The sequence below is a fragment of the Battus philenor genome, unplaced genomic scaffold, assembly GCF_028537555.1.
Source record: "Battus philenor isolate CCGP_79_NKW_IND1 unplaced genomic scaffold, ilBatPhil1.0.hap1 SCAF_24, whole genome shotgun sequence".
NCBI classification, from domain to species: domain Eukaryota; kingdom Metazoa; phylum Arthropoda; class Insecta; order Lepidoptera; family Papilionidae; genus Battus; species Battus philenor.
The window spans coordinates 8,940,265-8,959,527 of record NW_027181687.1 but is presented as its reverse complement, the minus strand read 5'-3'; the positions used below and the strand labels follow the sequence as shown (position 1 = coordinate 8,959,527).

At 32.9% G+C, this 19,263-nt stretch overlaps 2 protein-coding genes across 2 annotated transcripts; both read right to left on the bottom strand.

The window, feature by feature from the left end:
• Positions 1 to 2,430: 2,430 nt before the first annotated feature.
• On the bottom strand, positions 2,431 to 2,787 carry LOC137924527 (probable salivary secreted peptide). Its single transcript, XM_068767916.1, has one exon. It carries the CDS (start codon positions 2,785 to 2,787, stop codon positions 2,431 to 2,433), a length of 357 nt encoding a protein of 118 aa, XP_068624017.1.
• A 15,324-nt stretch (positions 2,788 to 18,111) lies between these two features.
• Positions 18,112 to 18,450, bottom strand: LOC137924526 (probable salivary secreted peptide). Its single transcript, XM_068767915.1, has one exon. It carries the CDS (start codon positions 18,448 to 18,450, stop codon positions 18,112 to 18,114), a length of 339 nt encoding a protein of 112 aa, XP_068624016.1.
• Positions 18,451 to 19,263: the final 813 nt, after the last annotated feature.

The window sequence follows — 19,263 nt, the reverse complement described above, 5'->3', positions numbered from 1 at the left end:
AATTTAATTTTTTTTTCCTTTTCCTGCTAGCGTTATAATAATAGGACTTGTTTATCCAAACTACGTCTGCATGAATTTGAAAGCAACGTAATTTATGGTCACACAAAACAAATATTAACTCAGTTTGTTTGTTCGAGCTCCATCAACGTTATATCTAAAGTAAAATAAACGTTTACTAAGAAAACCTTATTTATTATTTAATGCTTAGGTATCATAAAATAATACAAGGTTACACACTGAGTCACTGGGAATACCATCGAACGCGGGAAATATAAGTAGATGATTTCGGAGAATTTTCTTTTCCTTTTGCTTACTTACGCAAATAATAATTTCGGCAATAGAACAACATTGTTAGAATTGTTGTATAATTAATAAGAACTTCAAAAACTTTTCATCACCTATGAATAAAAAATAATATTTGGTTGGGATAAAAATGTACATATTTGTTACAATATGCGAATGATGTTCGGAGGTTTTAGACTAATTATTAATATAAGAAATAAAAATTAACTCATAAAGCCTAAATTTTATCTTTAATGAGCTAACAAATCCTTCATGGGTACGTAAGTATAATTAAGTTCTACAAGATATCTTAGAACTTCCGTTTCTTAGTTTTAAATCTAAAAAAATGTTTTTAAATAAATCTTATTACAGCATTCAAGAGTTTTTATGTGATCGAAATGTGTGGAACTATAGTGAAGTACACATGAAAAAAATTGTCAAATGATATTTATAAATAACTGTTGAGTTTCTGGCCAGTTCTTCTCAGCAGATCAGTTTTCAGAGCTGGTGATAGCTTACTACTTATAATGTTTAAATAAAGGACGATTCAAAGGCGCATGTAAATGTCTACACAATAAAAATATTTTAATTTAGATTCGAATTTGTTATTCATTCTTTTACAAGTATCTTTGACAAAGTCATAGCTCATGGTTCCGGAATTAATCAACGTGTTTCTGGCACCAGAGTGCTAAAAGTTTTTATTAAAAAGTCTGCCGGTCCGTGGTATCCACTCCAGAACTGTAAAGCCATCTGTTCAGCACGCTATCTGAGCTGCCCATTGCTACTTCAACGCGCTGCTACTTTATGTCGGTAACTTTCGTTTTTCTACGGATCTCGTAATTACTGATTCTTCTTGATTAAAGAAGTCCTAGTATAGTATTCATAGCACTATGAGCGACTGTAAGCTTATCAATAAAGCCCAAAGTGGCTGCTTCAGTAACATGTATCACTAGTAATAAATTTTGGACTTTAGTCTTAAGGATTAAGGTGTTGAACGAGAAGATATTTCGTAGCTGCAGAGCCTTATCAACCAATAACAAATCGCCTCAGCTGAATAATGATTTAGGTTGAAAAACTCTGATCAGAGTTACCACATCAGAGTTTTTCAACCTTTTATGTGCAATGCCCCACCGTAGTCTTTCTAAAATGCTTACGCCTCCCAATGTAACATATTTATTATTTATATCGAAGCGAAAGGTTACTAACTCGTGTCGAGTCTAGATTAGAATTGCCCCCTTAACAATCAAATTACCCCTCTCTGGAGCGTAGCTCCTCGTTGGGAAACACTGTTTTATATCCTCTACCTCCGTTTATATCACCATAGGTAGATGGTGACTCCAAATGAGAGTTTAGTAATAAAATTTGCTGAAAAAAAAGACCAAAAAATTTTTATCAAGCAGTTTAAGAAAAAGTCGAACCGGGAGCTTCTGGTGACTGATTCGGAATCCATGAGGAACCCTATGCAGGATGTATAGACGAAAAATACGCACTTTCTTCAATAATAATCAATTTTCAATCTTTTGTAAACCTTTTGTTTATTAGTTTACAAAGAACAGAACCTAAAACATTTTTTTATGTTTATTAGGTACAAAGATATTCATCAACATAGGTACAGTGGATTGTTGCTAATTGTATTTATTTGACGTCCCTGTCATGCAAACTATTCGTCTTAGGTTTTTAAAGAAAGTATTGTATACCTTGCCTTCAAAAATACCAGTAACGCAATTTTGTCATGATGACAGTTGCAATCAATCTGAAATGGTGCTATTTATATCTTAAGAAATGATTAAGATTAAATGAAATGTTACCTTTAAATTTTAAAAGTAAGTATATTCTTAAGTATAATTTGTACACAAAATAGATTTCAATGATTGTATTAGGTAATAGTAATACGTTGATTTCGATTTTCAGTTGATTAATTTGTAATCTGTTGGATGGTTAAAAATAACGTTACTATATACGTTTGAAATTAATTGTAGCTAGTTTAAAAATAAGACTCCAAAACAGCCAATTTTTATTCTAAAATCGAATCACCTAGCTTAGATGATTTAAAAAGAAAACAAAATCTTTCGATAAATATATTTTTTAATAACTTAAATAATTAACAACAACATAAAATATATTATCATTTGGCACAATAGCATTTATTTAATATCTTCCGTAGATAGTTATAGTAAAGTTGAAACCGTAACCTCTTTGGCTCTTCAATTTAATCTTAACAAATCTCTGTCCAATGCCTCCAGCTGAAATAGTCGGGTATCCACCAGAGCCGTCCCTCTCATTATCTTTTATGTAAATTGATCTAATGTACGCGAAGTTCGACTGTCCAGGTTCAGGGTACTCTATAACACTGGTCCTCACGAAGAAAGGGAATCCGTATTTGACTTCGTTGACCTTGTATATAACGACGTCTCCATAAGTCGCTTGGCCCAACAGAAGGTCATGGCTTTGACCGTAGCCAGCTGCTAGAAGACAGAAGAGTGTGCAGACGGTGAGCAGATGCATTGTCGTTTCGTTCGTTACAGTTTCACACTGATGTGCTAATGAAGCTCCTTTGTTTTATATATTATAGTGACGGTGTTATGCCACAGTGAAAGAAGCTGTGGAATCGATTCGGATTTTTAGGTTTTTTACCTTTCGATGTATTTATAAAAACATTTATTTATTGATCGTGCAATAGAATAAATACAGGGAGACACATGATAGATGACAGGGTTATAGACAAGGATAAAGTTCTTCCTTTATGAAACAAATGTCTTACCGATATTCAAAATTCTCTTAAGAATGCACTTTCGTTCATACAATGACACAGGTTAATACCCCAAGGAACAAGCACTGTTAACTATAGCCATATCAGGTCCGAACCGCGCTTAATACCACAGTATCCGAAGCAATACACACCGCTGAAGACTGGCACAGAAGCATAACGTAATGCGCTAAAAACTTGCCAACAACTACTTGGAACAGGATCCTTAGTAGTGATACGACGCAAGGAGGCGAGAGGATTCTGCCAGTAAGATAACATTGCCTAACTTGATATACCTAACAGTATTTCAAGTTGGCTCAAAAGTTTCATCTGTTTCGACTTATTTCGTAATGCACGCATTCTATCGTTGCTGATAAGGAGGTATAATTGAACTCGACTCGATTGCGTAATGGAGACGCAGATAGGAGGTTGCTGTTCGTTAGACACATTTTCAGTTTCCACAGATTTAAGGTAACGAGTACTGGGAGCGCTTAGCCTAAATCTTGTTTTTAGTATTTCGAAGGATTGTTTGAAATTCGAGCTTTGGACCATTGACCTCTTCCGTGGCTCAGGCAGCCTCCATAAAGTGACCAGTTGCAAAAGCCTCCAAAATGAGACCTCAGCTGTCACGATTTCAATAATAATTATTCTGGTATTCATATACTTAAGTGTACAAGGAAAAGCTGTTAAAAATTTACGGAGGAGAAATAAATAACAGATGTATGTGTTATGTTTTGTTGGTATATACGTTACGTTAATAGTATCTTTCAATTTAGTATATAAATTACATAAAGTATTAAGGTAAAAATTATTTACAGGTATTATTGCTTAAACCGATCCCAGATTATAAAGACAAACAAACAAAAGAACCATCCTATATCCATCACGATCTTGACGTGTCACATGACGTATAGTATTGCGTCGTGACAAACTAACAAACAAGCTAATCACTGTATATAGAGAGTGTGAAGACTAGAATCTTCCTTGATACGTACTCGTAAACAAGAAAATCTTTGATGGTTTCCAAAAATTACAAATATTATCATGAAAATACATCTATTAGTACTATTACACGTATGTGTTATATAGCTGTAGAATAAGGAAAGTCACGGATTTCGAGGTCACGGGAGTTCCCCCGCTAGAGTCCATTTCGAATTACGCAACCAGTTTTTCCCCGGAGAAAAGAGTTATAACATAAGTAAACAGTGTAGTTTTAAATACTGTTTATAGGAAATCTATACATTTATATAGGCTTCTACTTCCTCTCTGCGTCGTATTATGTACTGCTGAAGGTCGTGATACATTTTGGAATGTTTGTCGGGTATATTTACGTCATCTGTAACGATTTTCCGTGTGTCGGGCTTCGGTTACTGTAATATCGTTGCTCGGACCTGATCGGACTAATGCATAAGGCTGCGAGTTTGTGATCACCGTCCATCTACTATTGACTGATAAACTTAAAATATGCTTTGGGCATATAGTGGAAATGCGAGTCAACGCTTCAAGTTTCACAATTACCGATGCGTCGGCTTTTGCTCAGAACAAAAATAAATAAATCTTTACACTTGTACAGCATAACTAGATGGAGTCTGTAATAAAAATTACTAATCAATTTGAAGAAATTAACAAAAGTTATCTATAAAAGACCGAAAAAAATATTAAGATCGATGTTTAAAATGATAGATTGATAGATAAACCTATGTTTTTATGAACCAACTTATCTAAGCATCGTCGTTAAGTTCATGCCAAAATATGTGGGATAAAAACTGTATTCTTATTTACGGTGTATCGTCGCTGTAAAAACTACTAGGATTTCATAAAGATTCGATAACGTTTGATTATTTTTAAGATATTTTATAAGATACTATTTTCATCTGTTCTGCTTCGAGATTTCTACACTCAGCATTTCTGTACAAGAAATTAGGAGATCTGAAGACGAATGAAAGTATCACTGCCAATCTAGCTGGTCACATAGCGCGTTTTGTATTAACAAACTTAAAAAATAAATTATTACTAATGATAATCATAAATGCTAGTACATATTTAGTAAAAAAAATTCGGTAAAGATGAATACTTAATTTAAACGCAATTACAATTTATTTATAAAATAATTAGCGTAGGTAAAAACCAACAAATTGACATTGAAGTAGAAGTGGGTAGGTGATTGAGCGGTTTGAACTGATGGCCGCTGTGGTCTTACGGTTCTGGAGATGACCACGGATCGTCAAGCGCAGCGTAGGATGTCCTGTCCTAAGATGGACGGGTGATCTTGTTAAGGTCGTCGAAAGACGTTTCGAACCCATTCTATTCAGACCGTGGTGCACCTTATCACCGACTGTCCCACGCTTGAAGAGCTCTACTCTGATGTCAATGTCGAGATGGGAAAGTTAATAGAAGAAAGTAGCATCATCTCCCTTATGGACGGTAACAACATGTACCCAACATTCCTATAATTCTGCAAAGAATTGATGCAGCCTACAAACATAGTAATAGGAGTTAGGACTAGAATAAAATAAATAAAAATAGGATAATGAGACGAATAAGACAAATAAAATAAAATAGTAAATTATAAGCACAAGAAAATGGATAAGGTGCTTCTATTAAAATATATAAGTTAAAAAAGTAAATGAAAATTTTAAAATATAATAATTAAAAAAACATTAAGAAATTAAAAATGTAAACAATTTAAACAAATGAATAAATACTGTGAAAAACAATGATAACCAATGAAAACTGTGATCGGGGAATGCAGAAGAGGTAATGGAGGGAAGATGCACGGAAGAAGACTTGTAATTGAGGAAAAGTAGATTTTCAAAAGAATAAAAGAATGGTGCAAAATAAAATATGAAGTATGCAAAGAGAACATAAAATAAAAATAATAAATGTGAAAAATGTATTTACCGTAATAATATAATCTGTAATGTTCCTTAACGAAATATGGCAGGAGGGAACAAGAGGTCCCCAATAAAGGAGGTCAAAAAACTTATCCTATTGGAAATATGTTGTGGAGCCCTATGATTATAATAATATTTACCTTATTACTATATATATTATACTATAATTTATATCATCGACGTAGTTTTAACCGTAAATCATCTGCAGATGGATAAAGGCTTTCCACGTAGATTTTCAATAGGATCGGTACATTGATTATAATATCAAAGTCTTAATAATCAAATACCACGCAAACAAACAAAAAATGTTAGTTATAACAGTTTTATTACTTCATACCATTACTACTTATTAGCTCTTTCATAAATGAAATGTTCACGAACACGCAAATATTAAATAATTAACATTAACAACGCAACAATTGAAGTTAAACATTCACAAAGTCACTTTTTTCCATGGTTATAAAGAAAATAGTTCGTTTCAATGGCGTACACTTCCACCCAGAAATTATAGCCACGAAAAACTGTTGGACTGTCAAGTTCAATTTTCACGAATTTTTCACCAATACCGCCTCCTTTTATATAACAATCGCCCCATTTGTCTTCTCTCAAATCGAGTATCTTTATAGCGTTAATTACTTCATTTCTCGAACAATTCACTGTGAATGTTTCCGATCTTACCCATATTGCAGGATTTTCTTGGTGTATTTTACTATATATTAACTTCGAATTAGCATCTGGATAGCCGAGGTACAAATCGTGTGATTTTGCCACAGATAAAAGTAACAAAATTAGAAATGTCAAAATTCGCGCCATTTATAAATCGATACGACCAATACGCTGTATGTTGAAAATCGTAATGGAAATAAAAACACGAATGATGGCGTACTTTTGTATATTTTAACATTTAACATTAACATGCGAACGTGTCATTTCTATGAATGGATCCATATAGTACGCGTATAATAAATATTATGTACTACAATTGGTCATATGATATAATTGATGATCCATTTGTAAGTCTGTATAATATATACATATGTGTATGTAGGTAAAATTGGCCGTCTTTATGTAGATCTAGTTACATTGTTGATACAACACACCGCGACTTCTCGGTCTCGTTTTACATTCAACTTGACGATTGACGACGATGTTTGAATAGACATGTTCATATTTGATATTTCCAAGACGCAGAAATAATAACAAAATTTATACTATAAACCATAAAATATTTCTTTCATTCGTTACACAAAACCGGTGTGTTTTAACTATTTGTTTTTATTGTAACATCTACAATGGTCTTCAATTGATACGCGTGACGTCATAATATCTAACAAATCTTACATGATATGACTCAATATTATGAGAAGTAAATTCTGGGTAATATTAGCTTACTCGTTATAATTATATTTAAGCTGTGTATGCACTGTTGACCGCGGTTACGTTTCGTATAAGCCAGTTTGAACTAAGTAATTAACAATTTCAAAGTAGGCAAATTGAAGTGGCAGTGAGAAAGCCACATAGTAGAACAGATGGCTGTTGGGCTTTAAGGTTCTGGAGTTGAGACCCATAACCAGCAGATGCAGTGTAGTTTGGAAAATGGGAAAATTATGAATGCAGGCCGCTTACAATCGTTCGTATTGCAAATCTCTGAACGATATCTATCGTTCGTATTGCAAATCTCTGAACGACATCTTTCCAGCAGTAAACGTCGTACGGACGAAATGATGATCATGATAAAATAATTAGGGTTAAATTGAAAACGTAAGAACGTACATGTTTTACATTAGTAACTTTCCAAGTAATAAAAATTTTACAAGTGATGTTATTCTGTAAAAAGGCTGTTTTGTAAATAAGACTGATATTATTCGAAACTATTGTTTCATCATCATTATCATTATAAGGTACAGGCCATGATCGTCACAAAGTCTGGTCATAAGCTGCCCGCATCCAGTGACTTTACACGATCTTGATTAAGTCAACGGTCCACTTAGAGGGGAGCTACTATTAATTATTAATAACACCTTTAAGTTTTTAATGAAATCTAATTGAAATCAGTCTTATAACTTTTTACATTTCATTCATATCATCTGTCAGTAGCATACGTGAAGAAAAATTCTGGTTAATTTTAACAAACCAAATTGTATTCTATTTTAAGGATGTATCAGATATATTTGCTAGTGTTGACTAACACTGTACGATATCTATGTAGTGTTAACTTTAAATTTAAACAGATTTTTAACACGTTGTCCGAAATTATTCCTTATATAGTCACCATGATCTCACGACATTATTCGTTTGCATACTCCCATAATATATAAGCAAGTATAATTCCGATTTGATCATTGTTGTATAGTATTTCGTGTAAGTATTGTAAAAATGTTTGCAAAATTCTATCTGGCGATTTTATTCCTTATTTACTTGAATAGTAATGTCTATTGTAACGACATTCGCTTGGGATACACATTACCACATTCGAAGAAAGTGTTCAGCGAGATTAAAGAAGCCGATCCTGCTTTGTGGAAGAGGACTGATGACGTCATAATCAATGCTCCGAATAATGAAGTGATATCTTCTGTGTTTGTTACTGATTTAAGAGATAGTAAGGATGGGGAAGCTTATATTGAGAGCGGTGGAGTCGGGGAGAAGAGTGTGACAATCGGATTGAAGAGTCCATCCATTTTAAGAGGTTATAAATTCGAAATTGAAGTCTATGCAAATAACCCCAGCGCTCCATATTATAGTAAAGGAGGCGCAGCTATATATTACACGGATGGATACCCTAGAAAATATTAAATGTTCTCGATACAATGATTCATTTATAACATATTTTCAATACATGCAAACAATTAAAACATATCTACCCATATATCATTAATAAGTATAAGCAAAAAGTTCAAAACTGTCTCGTAATGGAAAATTACGATGACAAAGCAAATTTTATACTTACAAACGAATTTCATAATTGCACACAAACAAATTGGCAAATAAATATATTTATATTAGTTGCTTATGTAATGGTAATAAAAAACTTAACACGTGTTTAATTTTATTGTTGTTTAATACATTTGAATGTATCATTTTAATTATTTTGTTATTTAATGAAAAGCATGCGGTTGACGATTTACTAGAATAATTTATATTATAATTTTGTATATATAAATAAAATAAAATTTCTATTTATTATTAAATGATATTTGTAATAAAGATTTTATAATTTCGAAGTGTTTTTAATATAAATCAACATGTTGAAAGTGCGAAGAAAGTCGAACGAAAATAGTTTTGACTAGACAATTTCTGCTTTTTATCTAAATACGGCACTTACAAAAATACTGCACTAATGAAACTCAGTTATAATTCATGTAATAAAGTATTAGTCAGCTTTACATATGTTTTGAAATAATAAAAGTTTTGCTTAACAATATTAGTAGATCTTTTAAATTAATCCTTACATCATAACATCACTTTCCTTCCCGCATCGTTTCTTCATCACCGCAGATCGTGATCGGCTGAACATTGAGTAATTTCAATTTCGTCTTGAAAAATAGATGTATTCTTAATTTTAATCAACCAAATAAATAAAACAGGAGCATTACTATTACCACCGTTATACATATTACGGTGATCAAAAAGTAAGGTGAAATTGTCTTTAAAACTCCCAGGCATTAGGATGGCAGATTATTTTTTTCTTAGGTTGGTAGAACTGTCTAAAACATTGACAAATCCTCTGTTGGTCAAAAGGTTTATTTATCACCGAGTTATACGAGTTATTCAAAGGGTTCAATTTTGTCAAAGGAATCTAGTGTCGATTTTCGCCGAAATCGATCAATAATTTAAAAAAAAAAAACATCAAAACTCGGCTCGTTCCGCAATCACAATATTCATCTGATTTGGCTTCTAGCTATTCAGAAAACTCAAAGCCTAATGCGGGGATGTCGTTTTGACACGATTGAGGCGATAAAAACTAAATCGAGGGTTATACCGAAAAAAAATAAAACTATTCCGACGGTTTCCAGGACTGGAAAAAGCGTTGGCAAAAGTAAGTTTTGTCAGACGAGGATTACTGTAAAATAGATTTAAAAGAAATTCGGAAAATATTAGGTAACAAAATTTACCTGATTTTTAAATCACGATATTATTTTAATGATACTCGGGTTTAATAACAACAAGTTATAAAACTCAACCATACTGTAAAGGATTTTAACCACTACATTGAGAACAATTGTGACCAGAGTATGTTTGGAACTCTCATCACTTTACTACAAAGTGCAGGCTGTCATTTAAGAGGAACTTAATGTGATACTAGTTTCTATGTAATGAGTTTCGACTATCATTCGTCTTATCGCCCAAACACACTGCAATTGATTCAAAGAGGAAAATAAATTCAACAAGTGATTGCAATTTAGCAATATGTAATGTAATCTTGTTTAAAGACTTGTAATATTTTTCTTATTCGATAACAAGCCTTTTCGGTTCGAAATGTACAGCCATTAATAAGACTTTTAGTCTTGTATTATGCCTTTTAGGTTACTTTTTTTACACTTTGTGACCAGTGACAATGTTATGTATTTCATACGTATTTTTCGCAGCACTTTGGCGTTGTGCAGCTTTACCAAAACTGTGCTCGCGATACAGAGGTCCGCGAGCTAAAAAATTACCGCTGGGTGATCGTATCTCTGTTCCAACGACGTTTGCATAAAAAGGGACTACAACCATGTAGGTGTATAATGTTGTGACTGTTGTGTGGTGTAAGTTGTACGAAGCGAGGGCTATTTGGCGACGAGAGCTACACGGCCTCTCCTGACCGCCCTCGCTTGAACGCGAGCCAGGCGGACAAGGCCGAGAACACACGATATGTTAAGAATTTGTCTAGCTATTTGTTAATAGATATCGACTTACTCACTCTACGCTTATAAGGAAAGAGGAAAATAAAGTCGCAGTTGTTTGAGTAAATGACATCATCGACCATGCAATATTATAAACACTAAAAAAATTATCTTTATTTACAACGATATAAGTGATCTCATTTTTATAATGAAAACATAGATAAAAAATAATCAAATGTCAAATATGGCAGCTATGTAGATCTGTGTTAATCGTTTTGCAAATATGAACAGTGATTTTACTTTTAAATGTAATGTTTATTTTATTACAAATTCCTAGCCTTCATCAATGAATTACCTCGTCAGAATCAAAAACTGTCGGAGCTGTAGTGGAACTTGCACCTTAATAGCATTAGCAAGTTATGTAAAATAATTTTGGAGCGGTTTTCTGAGTAATTATAATATTTTTATTTAATAACATTTATTTTTTATCATTACAATTCTACTTTTTCCTTTTAACTTTAATTACAATTGTTTTATGCTCTTTATTGTACAAGGTAGAAAATATAACACATAGCAACACGAGGCAATTTATTCCAGACAATCATAGTATGAAAATAGAAGAGAAATAAGTAGCATATGTATGTCTTCTTCTCTGTTCTATGAATCTTTCCAAAAAACAGACGTAGGTTAGTCATTGCAATGATATATAAATAAATTATGAAACCGGAGATGATTCAGTAATCTTACAATTACGTCTCTTTCAAACGGGAACTACATTTCCTATTTACGTACATTTAGAGAGATTAATAACGGTTTGACATCTTAGTAACTTTTTGCAGCCGAAATTGCAGAACATAACAAAAACACAACTGACTGACAATAGTAATACTTGAAACAAAGTAATATTATTTACCAAGTGTCAAACGTGATAAATAATCTAAATGAAGGGTTGTAAAGAAAACAAAAAATACTAGAAGTCAATTTTAATAAGACATTACACAAACCTTAACTTAACAAACCAACTCACACTTAAGCGAATATCTCTATTAAAAACTTGTAACCCGATCCGCGTTCACTTTTCAATTTGATATTCACAAAGTTAAAACCTAAACCACCACGGTTGATTGCAGCTTCCGCTAGTCCATTCTCCAAATCTTTGATTGCAATACCTTTTATTTTCTGATCTCCTAGTGGATACTCGAAGTAAACTTCCTGCTCTCTTTTTATAAGCGGTATTCCGGATGATTCAAACACTCTATCGTAGACTTTTCTAACAATACCATTGTGATCGTAAATCTGTCCGACTATCACGCTTTTGGAATGTACAACGGATAGCACAGCGCATAGCGCTAGCAATATTTTATAATCCATTTCTTCGATGCGTCTGTCTGTTAGAACGCTCAGTGGGGACTGAATCGTTCGAAGACAATCCCGAGGTCGGTGCAGGAGGTCAATTGGCATGATTCGTAAGCAACGCAACGCCTAGTAAAATACATAGTGGATAAGAAATTAAAAGTAAGATTTGACGCCAAATATATTCAAAATAGTTTTTCTTAAAATGTTTGGTTTTCGGATACAGATTATCTTTATTGTATTTAATTCATTCAACGTGCAATTATATTACTTCCTAGTTAAAAATGTACAATATTATACACATTTTTTTAAACAAGGAGTTAACTTTTTAACAGTAACTTCTCTCTCTGTCTCTCTCTTGGTGACTTATTTTTTATATTGAGGTTGAATTTATTAAGAATATTCCTATAACCGAGTAGGGGTCACCTAAGAACAGTACACGTAATACGGGGTTGGAAGGGTCGTTAACAGAAATAATAAATATTTGAAAACAATAGCCAATATACGTAAAAATTTTTTCTAGTCAGAATTTATTTTCGGCATGTTACAAATAACCAAAACTAAATTTGATGAAAGTACAACCATAAAAGGCAGTGCGCGCCACGTGAATAAGGCGGAAGACAGCTAATACTTTCTATATTTTAATTTTTATCCGCGTGATCACGTTACAAAAAATTATTGAATAAAAATTATTGCAAAAATATGTTTTTGTTCCAAGTTTTTTAAATTATCAAATTGGGGATTATTATTTTTTAGTCGTTGTTTCAGCACACTGACGGTTGGAAGACTTGTTTCTGAGCAGTGGCAATCTTATATAATTAATGAACAAAGTATGAATTACATAAGATTTGCATAATACGAGTATTATATTTCGGGAATCAAACTCGTGACCTACGATCGCAAGTCCTTACGGCTGGGCTACCACTGCTACCAGTAGCATACATTAATTGACGACAAATGACCTATACATTCACCATTTTAAATCATTGCCAAAAGTTTTAGTTATAGTTAATTTCTTGTAAATTATAACTTTTCATTTACATAGTGCTCGTCGCGGAAAAGAAATAGACACGCACAGCGACATAGTTATTTTGAGGTACCTCTAACTTTGTTAACTATTGTTGTTGGTCCGATATTACGTAGAATGACGTACGTCCGCTTTCGTTGTTTTGAGATCTTGCAAAAAAAAATTATAAAAAACGTTTTAAAAATGTTTTATAACATTCGTAGTGAGAATTACGTGATGTAATTACTATTAATATTATATATCAATATTTACGAATGTTTATATTAGCAAATATATCATATATTTGTAATCTAAAAGGAGATTCTTAACCCTTTCCACTCCAATGTCGAGTGTCACTCGACACTGATTTTATTCCACAAGCTCCACTGTCGACATGGTGTCATACTTCTTTTTGCGGAAAAATTTTAAAACAGGAAATATTTTTGTTACTAAAATGTTTGAATCACGAATAAATGAAACATATTCTAGAATCGCAAGATACTATAATTCAAGTAAATTTTATCGATGCTACATAACAGCCTTGGAGTGGAAAGGGTTAAACGAACGAAGGTCACAAACATAACTCGAAGATTTGCTCGTTTGAAGTGGCATTGGGGGGGCTCCCTTTAGGTGGAACGCCTACATAGTCAAGGTTGTGGGAGGTAGTTGAATGAGGGCAGCGCAAGACTGGTCATTGTGAAGATCTTTGGGGAGACCTATACCTTGCAGTGAAACCTAATCGGCTTACATGACGATTATATTTGTTAGAAAAGGACCAATATTTAGCCACTTTCGCACATGCATTGGTAGTCGTGCAACAAAGTGCACCGCCCGCCAGCCCGCTGATAAATGTGTATGCGACAAACAATGCGAATTACACAACTGCTACCCTCAAATCACTTCTTTTTTACTTAGGTATTAGGTTATTTGTCCTTTTCTTACGTAGGATGAACTTCCGCAAGGTAACGCCTGATTCCATTAAATGATTATTTGTGTTTTTGAGTAAATCATGTATTTATTTCCTTATTTTGTACAATATACACGTTGATAATCCACTTCTTGTCCCTCTACTGTTTCCATATTATGGTTGTCTGCTTTTTTTCTGATGTTACAATTACAATAAAGAGTATTATATAAGAAGTTAATAAAAAAAACATTATATTATATCCAGAAATTTATTTATTATCTATGTATTGTTCTCATAGTTGATAAAAAAACTCCAGCGTTAGAAAAAGATATGTTATAACTGTTTTGAAATTACACATATATTTCAATAACAAAATTTAAACCTGATCCTCTCTCACTCTTAAGTTTAATGTTCACAAAATTAAAACCGAGTCCACCTAACGTTATCGACGGTTCAGCCAAGCCATTATCTAAGTCTTTTATAGCTATACCTTTGATAATATTATCTTTATATGTGTTTGGCACTTCATAAACATTTTCTTTCACTCTTTTAAAAAATGGTATACTCGATGCTTGCACATTTTCTTCGATGAATTTATTCAAATGGTTACTGCCGCTAAATGTTTGGCCTACTATGACACTTTTACAGTTTACCATGGCCATTAAAGCACAGATCACTAAGAGATTTTTTAAAGACATCTTTATTTATTTTTAATAATACTCTGCAACGGACGTTCATCAAACGCGGTATGGACAGCTACTAAAATTTATTAAACGGGTCAAATATTTCTGATTCAAAGAAAACAAGCTTTATTTGGAGCAGTAAACAGTACAGTACGTTTTTATAAAGGTGGGCTTACATAACATTTTCCTTTACGCTAAAAAAATATATTTAAAAATCTAAGCTATGTTTGTGTGTTATTATTTTTTATTATTTGCTTTAAATATTCGATATGAAAAAAGTGTCAGATCGGCAATTCAAATCGGCATTCGAATTCGCATTCGAACGCGCAAGAATAATTTAATACAAAAGTATTGTGACTGCAGTGATCAGCAATATGGGGCGTGTGCGCTATATTTATATTCTGTAATTTGATTAAAGTTACAAATATTTTAAAGTTCTTAGATATGTATATATATATATATATATATATATATATATATACATATATATACATATATGTATACATATATATACATATATATACATATATATATATATATGTGTGTATATATAAATCGTTATTCAAATAAAAATCATTAGCAATGTATAACATTAAAAACCGAAATATAAAAAAAAATTGTCACGACCTTTAAAAATATTTGACACGCTTTAAAATATGCATTAATATTTTTTTAACATACTTTATAAAAAGTATTTATAAATTAATAATAATTAAATGCAAAAACTCAAATTTATTGCTGTAGTCCAATAGAAATAGTAAAAATAGATAATATTAATTTCATATCGATAATTTTATCTGATTGTTACATTTACTAAGATTGCATGTAAACCTAGCAGATACATTTTAATACACTTAACTGACGTATCAACGATATCAACAAGGATAGCAAGAGGACAGAGGTCACTAGTATCGACTTGCCATCCATTTACAACATCAGCATGCGCTTCTCAACTCTATGCTTTTGTTATAGAGATGTATTCTACTTGTTTTTGTTTGCAATCAATTAAAATAATGTCTGACTACTGCGGACAAACGGAATGGATTGTGTAAACGTTTGGCGTTCTCTATGGTAATTACCCGATGTGGTTTTGATGCGTATGGTCATTAGCTTTATTGAAATACTATCTAGCCTTTATTGATACTAACCAATCAGATTGTAATACATTAGCTACATATTAATGAGTCTATTTTTATGTTCAAATTTTAGTACGGCATTCGTTAGCAGGATCACTTTCCTATATGTCAATAACATATAAACCAAATATAGACTCTGTGGTAATTACCGAATACAGTTAATCCTATATAATGCATGACTTTTATCACTCATCATATTCATCATAGTATTGTATTGTCTGTATTCATCGTCTTCTTACAATAAGATTGTCTATCAGTGAGGTGGAGGTTGCATGCTGCCTTACCATTGCGTGGTGCTGTCCTATACGCTATGTGTCTTGCCAACTTCTATCTCAACTTGCCAATCTGGACTATGTTAATTATATTCTACAGATTTCCTTATTACAGATTCGATCTCGTAGAAAAATCTCCTGCATAGCCCTCTCCATAGCTTGTTCAACTATTCTCAGTTTGTCAATAAGGCCCGAAGAGCTAATAAACTATGGATGTGTTTACAAGACTCTTTTTCGCGAGCTTGAGGTAGAAAAGCCTCTTTTGAAGTAACATAGCATGATGGTACCCGCTTGAGCCTCGATTGGGGTTTGCTACATACACGTATTTTAAATAAGATTGGGGAACATTAAATTTACATCTATCAACGTTTTTCCTTAACGCCCACAGCGCTGCGCTTTCACTAAGTGCGGTATAGCGGTTTTGGCAGCACTATAGTAATTTTATTTACTCCATCGCCTTATAATTAGTATATACCTAACCGCTGTACCGTAAGCTAGGCGTCAATATAGACATCAAAATTCTTCATGATATACACTTATGCGGCAGGGCCATGAAAGGATAAAGCAGTCACACTGCTTCGATTTCACTTAGTAACTTTTTTCCAAAAGGCTATAGAAGTTCGACGGTCTTCATGGTATTTGACGCCTGTTGATAATCATGTTTATGTACACAATACTATCAACAAATATAAGAAAAAGAGCGATGTACAAAAAGTTGGCGCAAGATATAAAAAATTAAACTAGTAACTCTCCTTGAGCAACTGTGGACAATATTACGTAAACATTACACTTTCATGTGATGTCGCTGAATTGTAATGTAGTAAATTTTAAAAGTTTAATAAACATAACCTTCCAAAAAAATCTTATTACAGTTAAAACGATTATTTAAATGATAACAAAGCTTGCAAATAAGTTGCTTTACAGCTGTATTAAGAATATTGTAAAAGTAATGAACATAAAAAAAAAACCGTCTGATTTTGTTGTGGAATTTTAACCTCATGTTAAATCATGCTATTATAGCAAAAACTCTACTATTGTTTCTAATGATATTTTTACCGTTAGCCCCGAGAGTTTTAGTTAGAACTGAGTTCACGTAAGGAAAATGTCCTTGAACTTACCAAAAATTGTTACTAGACAGACAAATCAAGTTGCACGGCCTTCGGATTTATGTCATAGCTGATTTTGTTGCACACATTTTTGTGTGCAATTTGTCGCAGACTGAGTAAATGCTGTTGAAGTGGAATAAGCGCTTGCAATGTTGTGAGTGTCTGCAGCACGTGTGGTGTGACGCTTAGATTATGGAAACCCAGTGATGGAATCGGTAAAGATATCTTAAGGACGCCGCTTCCTTGTCTAGAACAAGGTGTGAAGGCAATAGCGAGATGCGCCAGCTATGAGTGAATTGGGTTATAAAAAGGCGATCCCAAAGTAAGACTGTGAGCATGTCTACAAGAATTTTTCAACTAACGGGAGGTAGATGTCGCTGTGAAAAGAAAGCTCTGGCACTCTTAGTATAACGTACACAAGTGGCAACTATTAGTGATCCATAACGAATAATAATAAGAATAAATGTTAAAAATATGAATAATGGTCGTTGTTCGAAGGTTGAGAAAGAGCATGGTGTAACGTAAAAATCAAACTGGTTACTCTAAACTGTGAACTTAGAGGATAAAAGATTCACCAGAAATTTAATACATGATCATTAGGAGAAGTAGTTCGTTGGAATGTAGATCAGCGGATTGACAAGTTAAGGTGACGGAGGACGTAGATCTTTTGGAGCGGAGACCATGGGCCAAAAACTGCAGCGTAAGACGTGCACACACAGGGTAGACAGACTTTGTTATCGTTATCGGAAGACGGTGGATGCAGGCCGCTTACAACAAGTCTTATTGAAGACCTATGTAGAGTAGTGAACATCCTACATATGTTGATGACAAGGAAAAGTTATTATAAAAGAAACTAAAATGAAAATTAAATCACTTTTATTGCATAAAATTTCCATCAAAAACTTACGCATAAACATCGACTGAAAATTTGAAACCATGACCTTTTTCACTCTTCAATTTCAAAGTGACACTATTCATCCCGATGCCTCCACGCTTTATATAACTCTCACCGTTCCCTTTCATATCCTTGACGATAATTCCTTGTATAGTCCTGTTCTCCGGCGCCTTAATTTCCACCTCTTCGACCCTCTTCTGTAGCGGCAGGGCCTTTTTCGTATAAATCTCGTGGTGTATCAACTGCTTGCCGTAAGTGTAGCCAGCTGTTAAATCACCGTTCCCCAGCACCGATGTTGCCAGGTAAAATAGGAAAATTGTCCCGAGAAGTATAACTTTCGACGCCATTTTATTATTTTAATAAAATAATACAGTATCTCGACCTTTTATAGGTCCTTAATTGACATTTAATCATATTGTGGTTTTTGGAAATCGTTAATAGTTCGATAAAATTTATATCAATGTTTCTATTAACAATAATACTTTATTACTTTTTTATCTTGATAATATAGTGCGTTCACATGTGTTTGTTTAGCGATTTATGATGTTGACAAAATAAAACGCAGACAAAACATTTTTTTTTATTTCAAGTTATTTGACAAATCATTAGACTAATGGAGGGTAAGCAACCTTTTTAATCAACGGTCACAATTTAAATTTAATATTTTTTTGCACACGATATAACACTTAGTAATAATTTACAAAACTTTACTTTTAATGAGAATAAGAATAAGAAAATGTACAAATTTTAATACAAAATAAGAATATTTTCAACAATTTTAATGAGAAATTTGGCACCGTTTTTTCGATACAAGCGTATTAACAATACTTACGCAGCTTTCTTATCATTCATCACTTAGTTTTGATTGGTGGTTATTATTAATTAATAGTTTCGGTTTAGCATGTAACACCATTTTATTATAATGAATTTTATAACAATATATAGATAAGAGAAAATCGGTAAAATAAATGCTTTGAGATATTCAACGGACCGCGTGTTGATCATCCCTGAACTAATGGATTCTTATTCCGTCCAAATGAAAACTTAATTGGTGGCGTCATTACATACCAATCTGATTCTTCCACAATTTGTGATACAACGTAACGCTTAACGGTGTATATAGGCCTGTAGTTTTCAACTTAAAAATGTCGCCTCTTTAG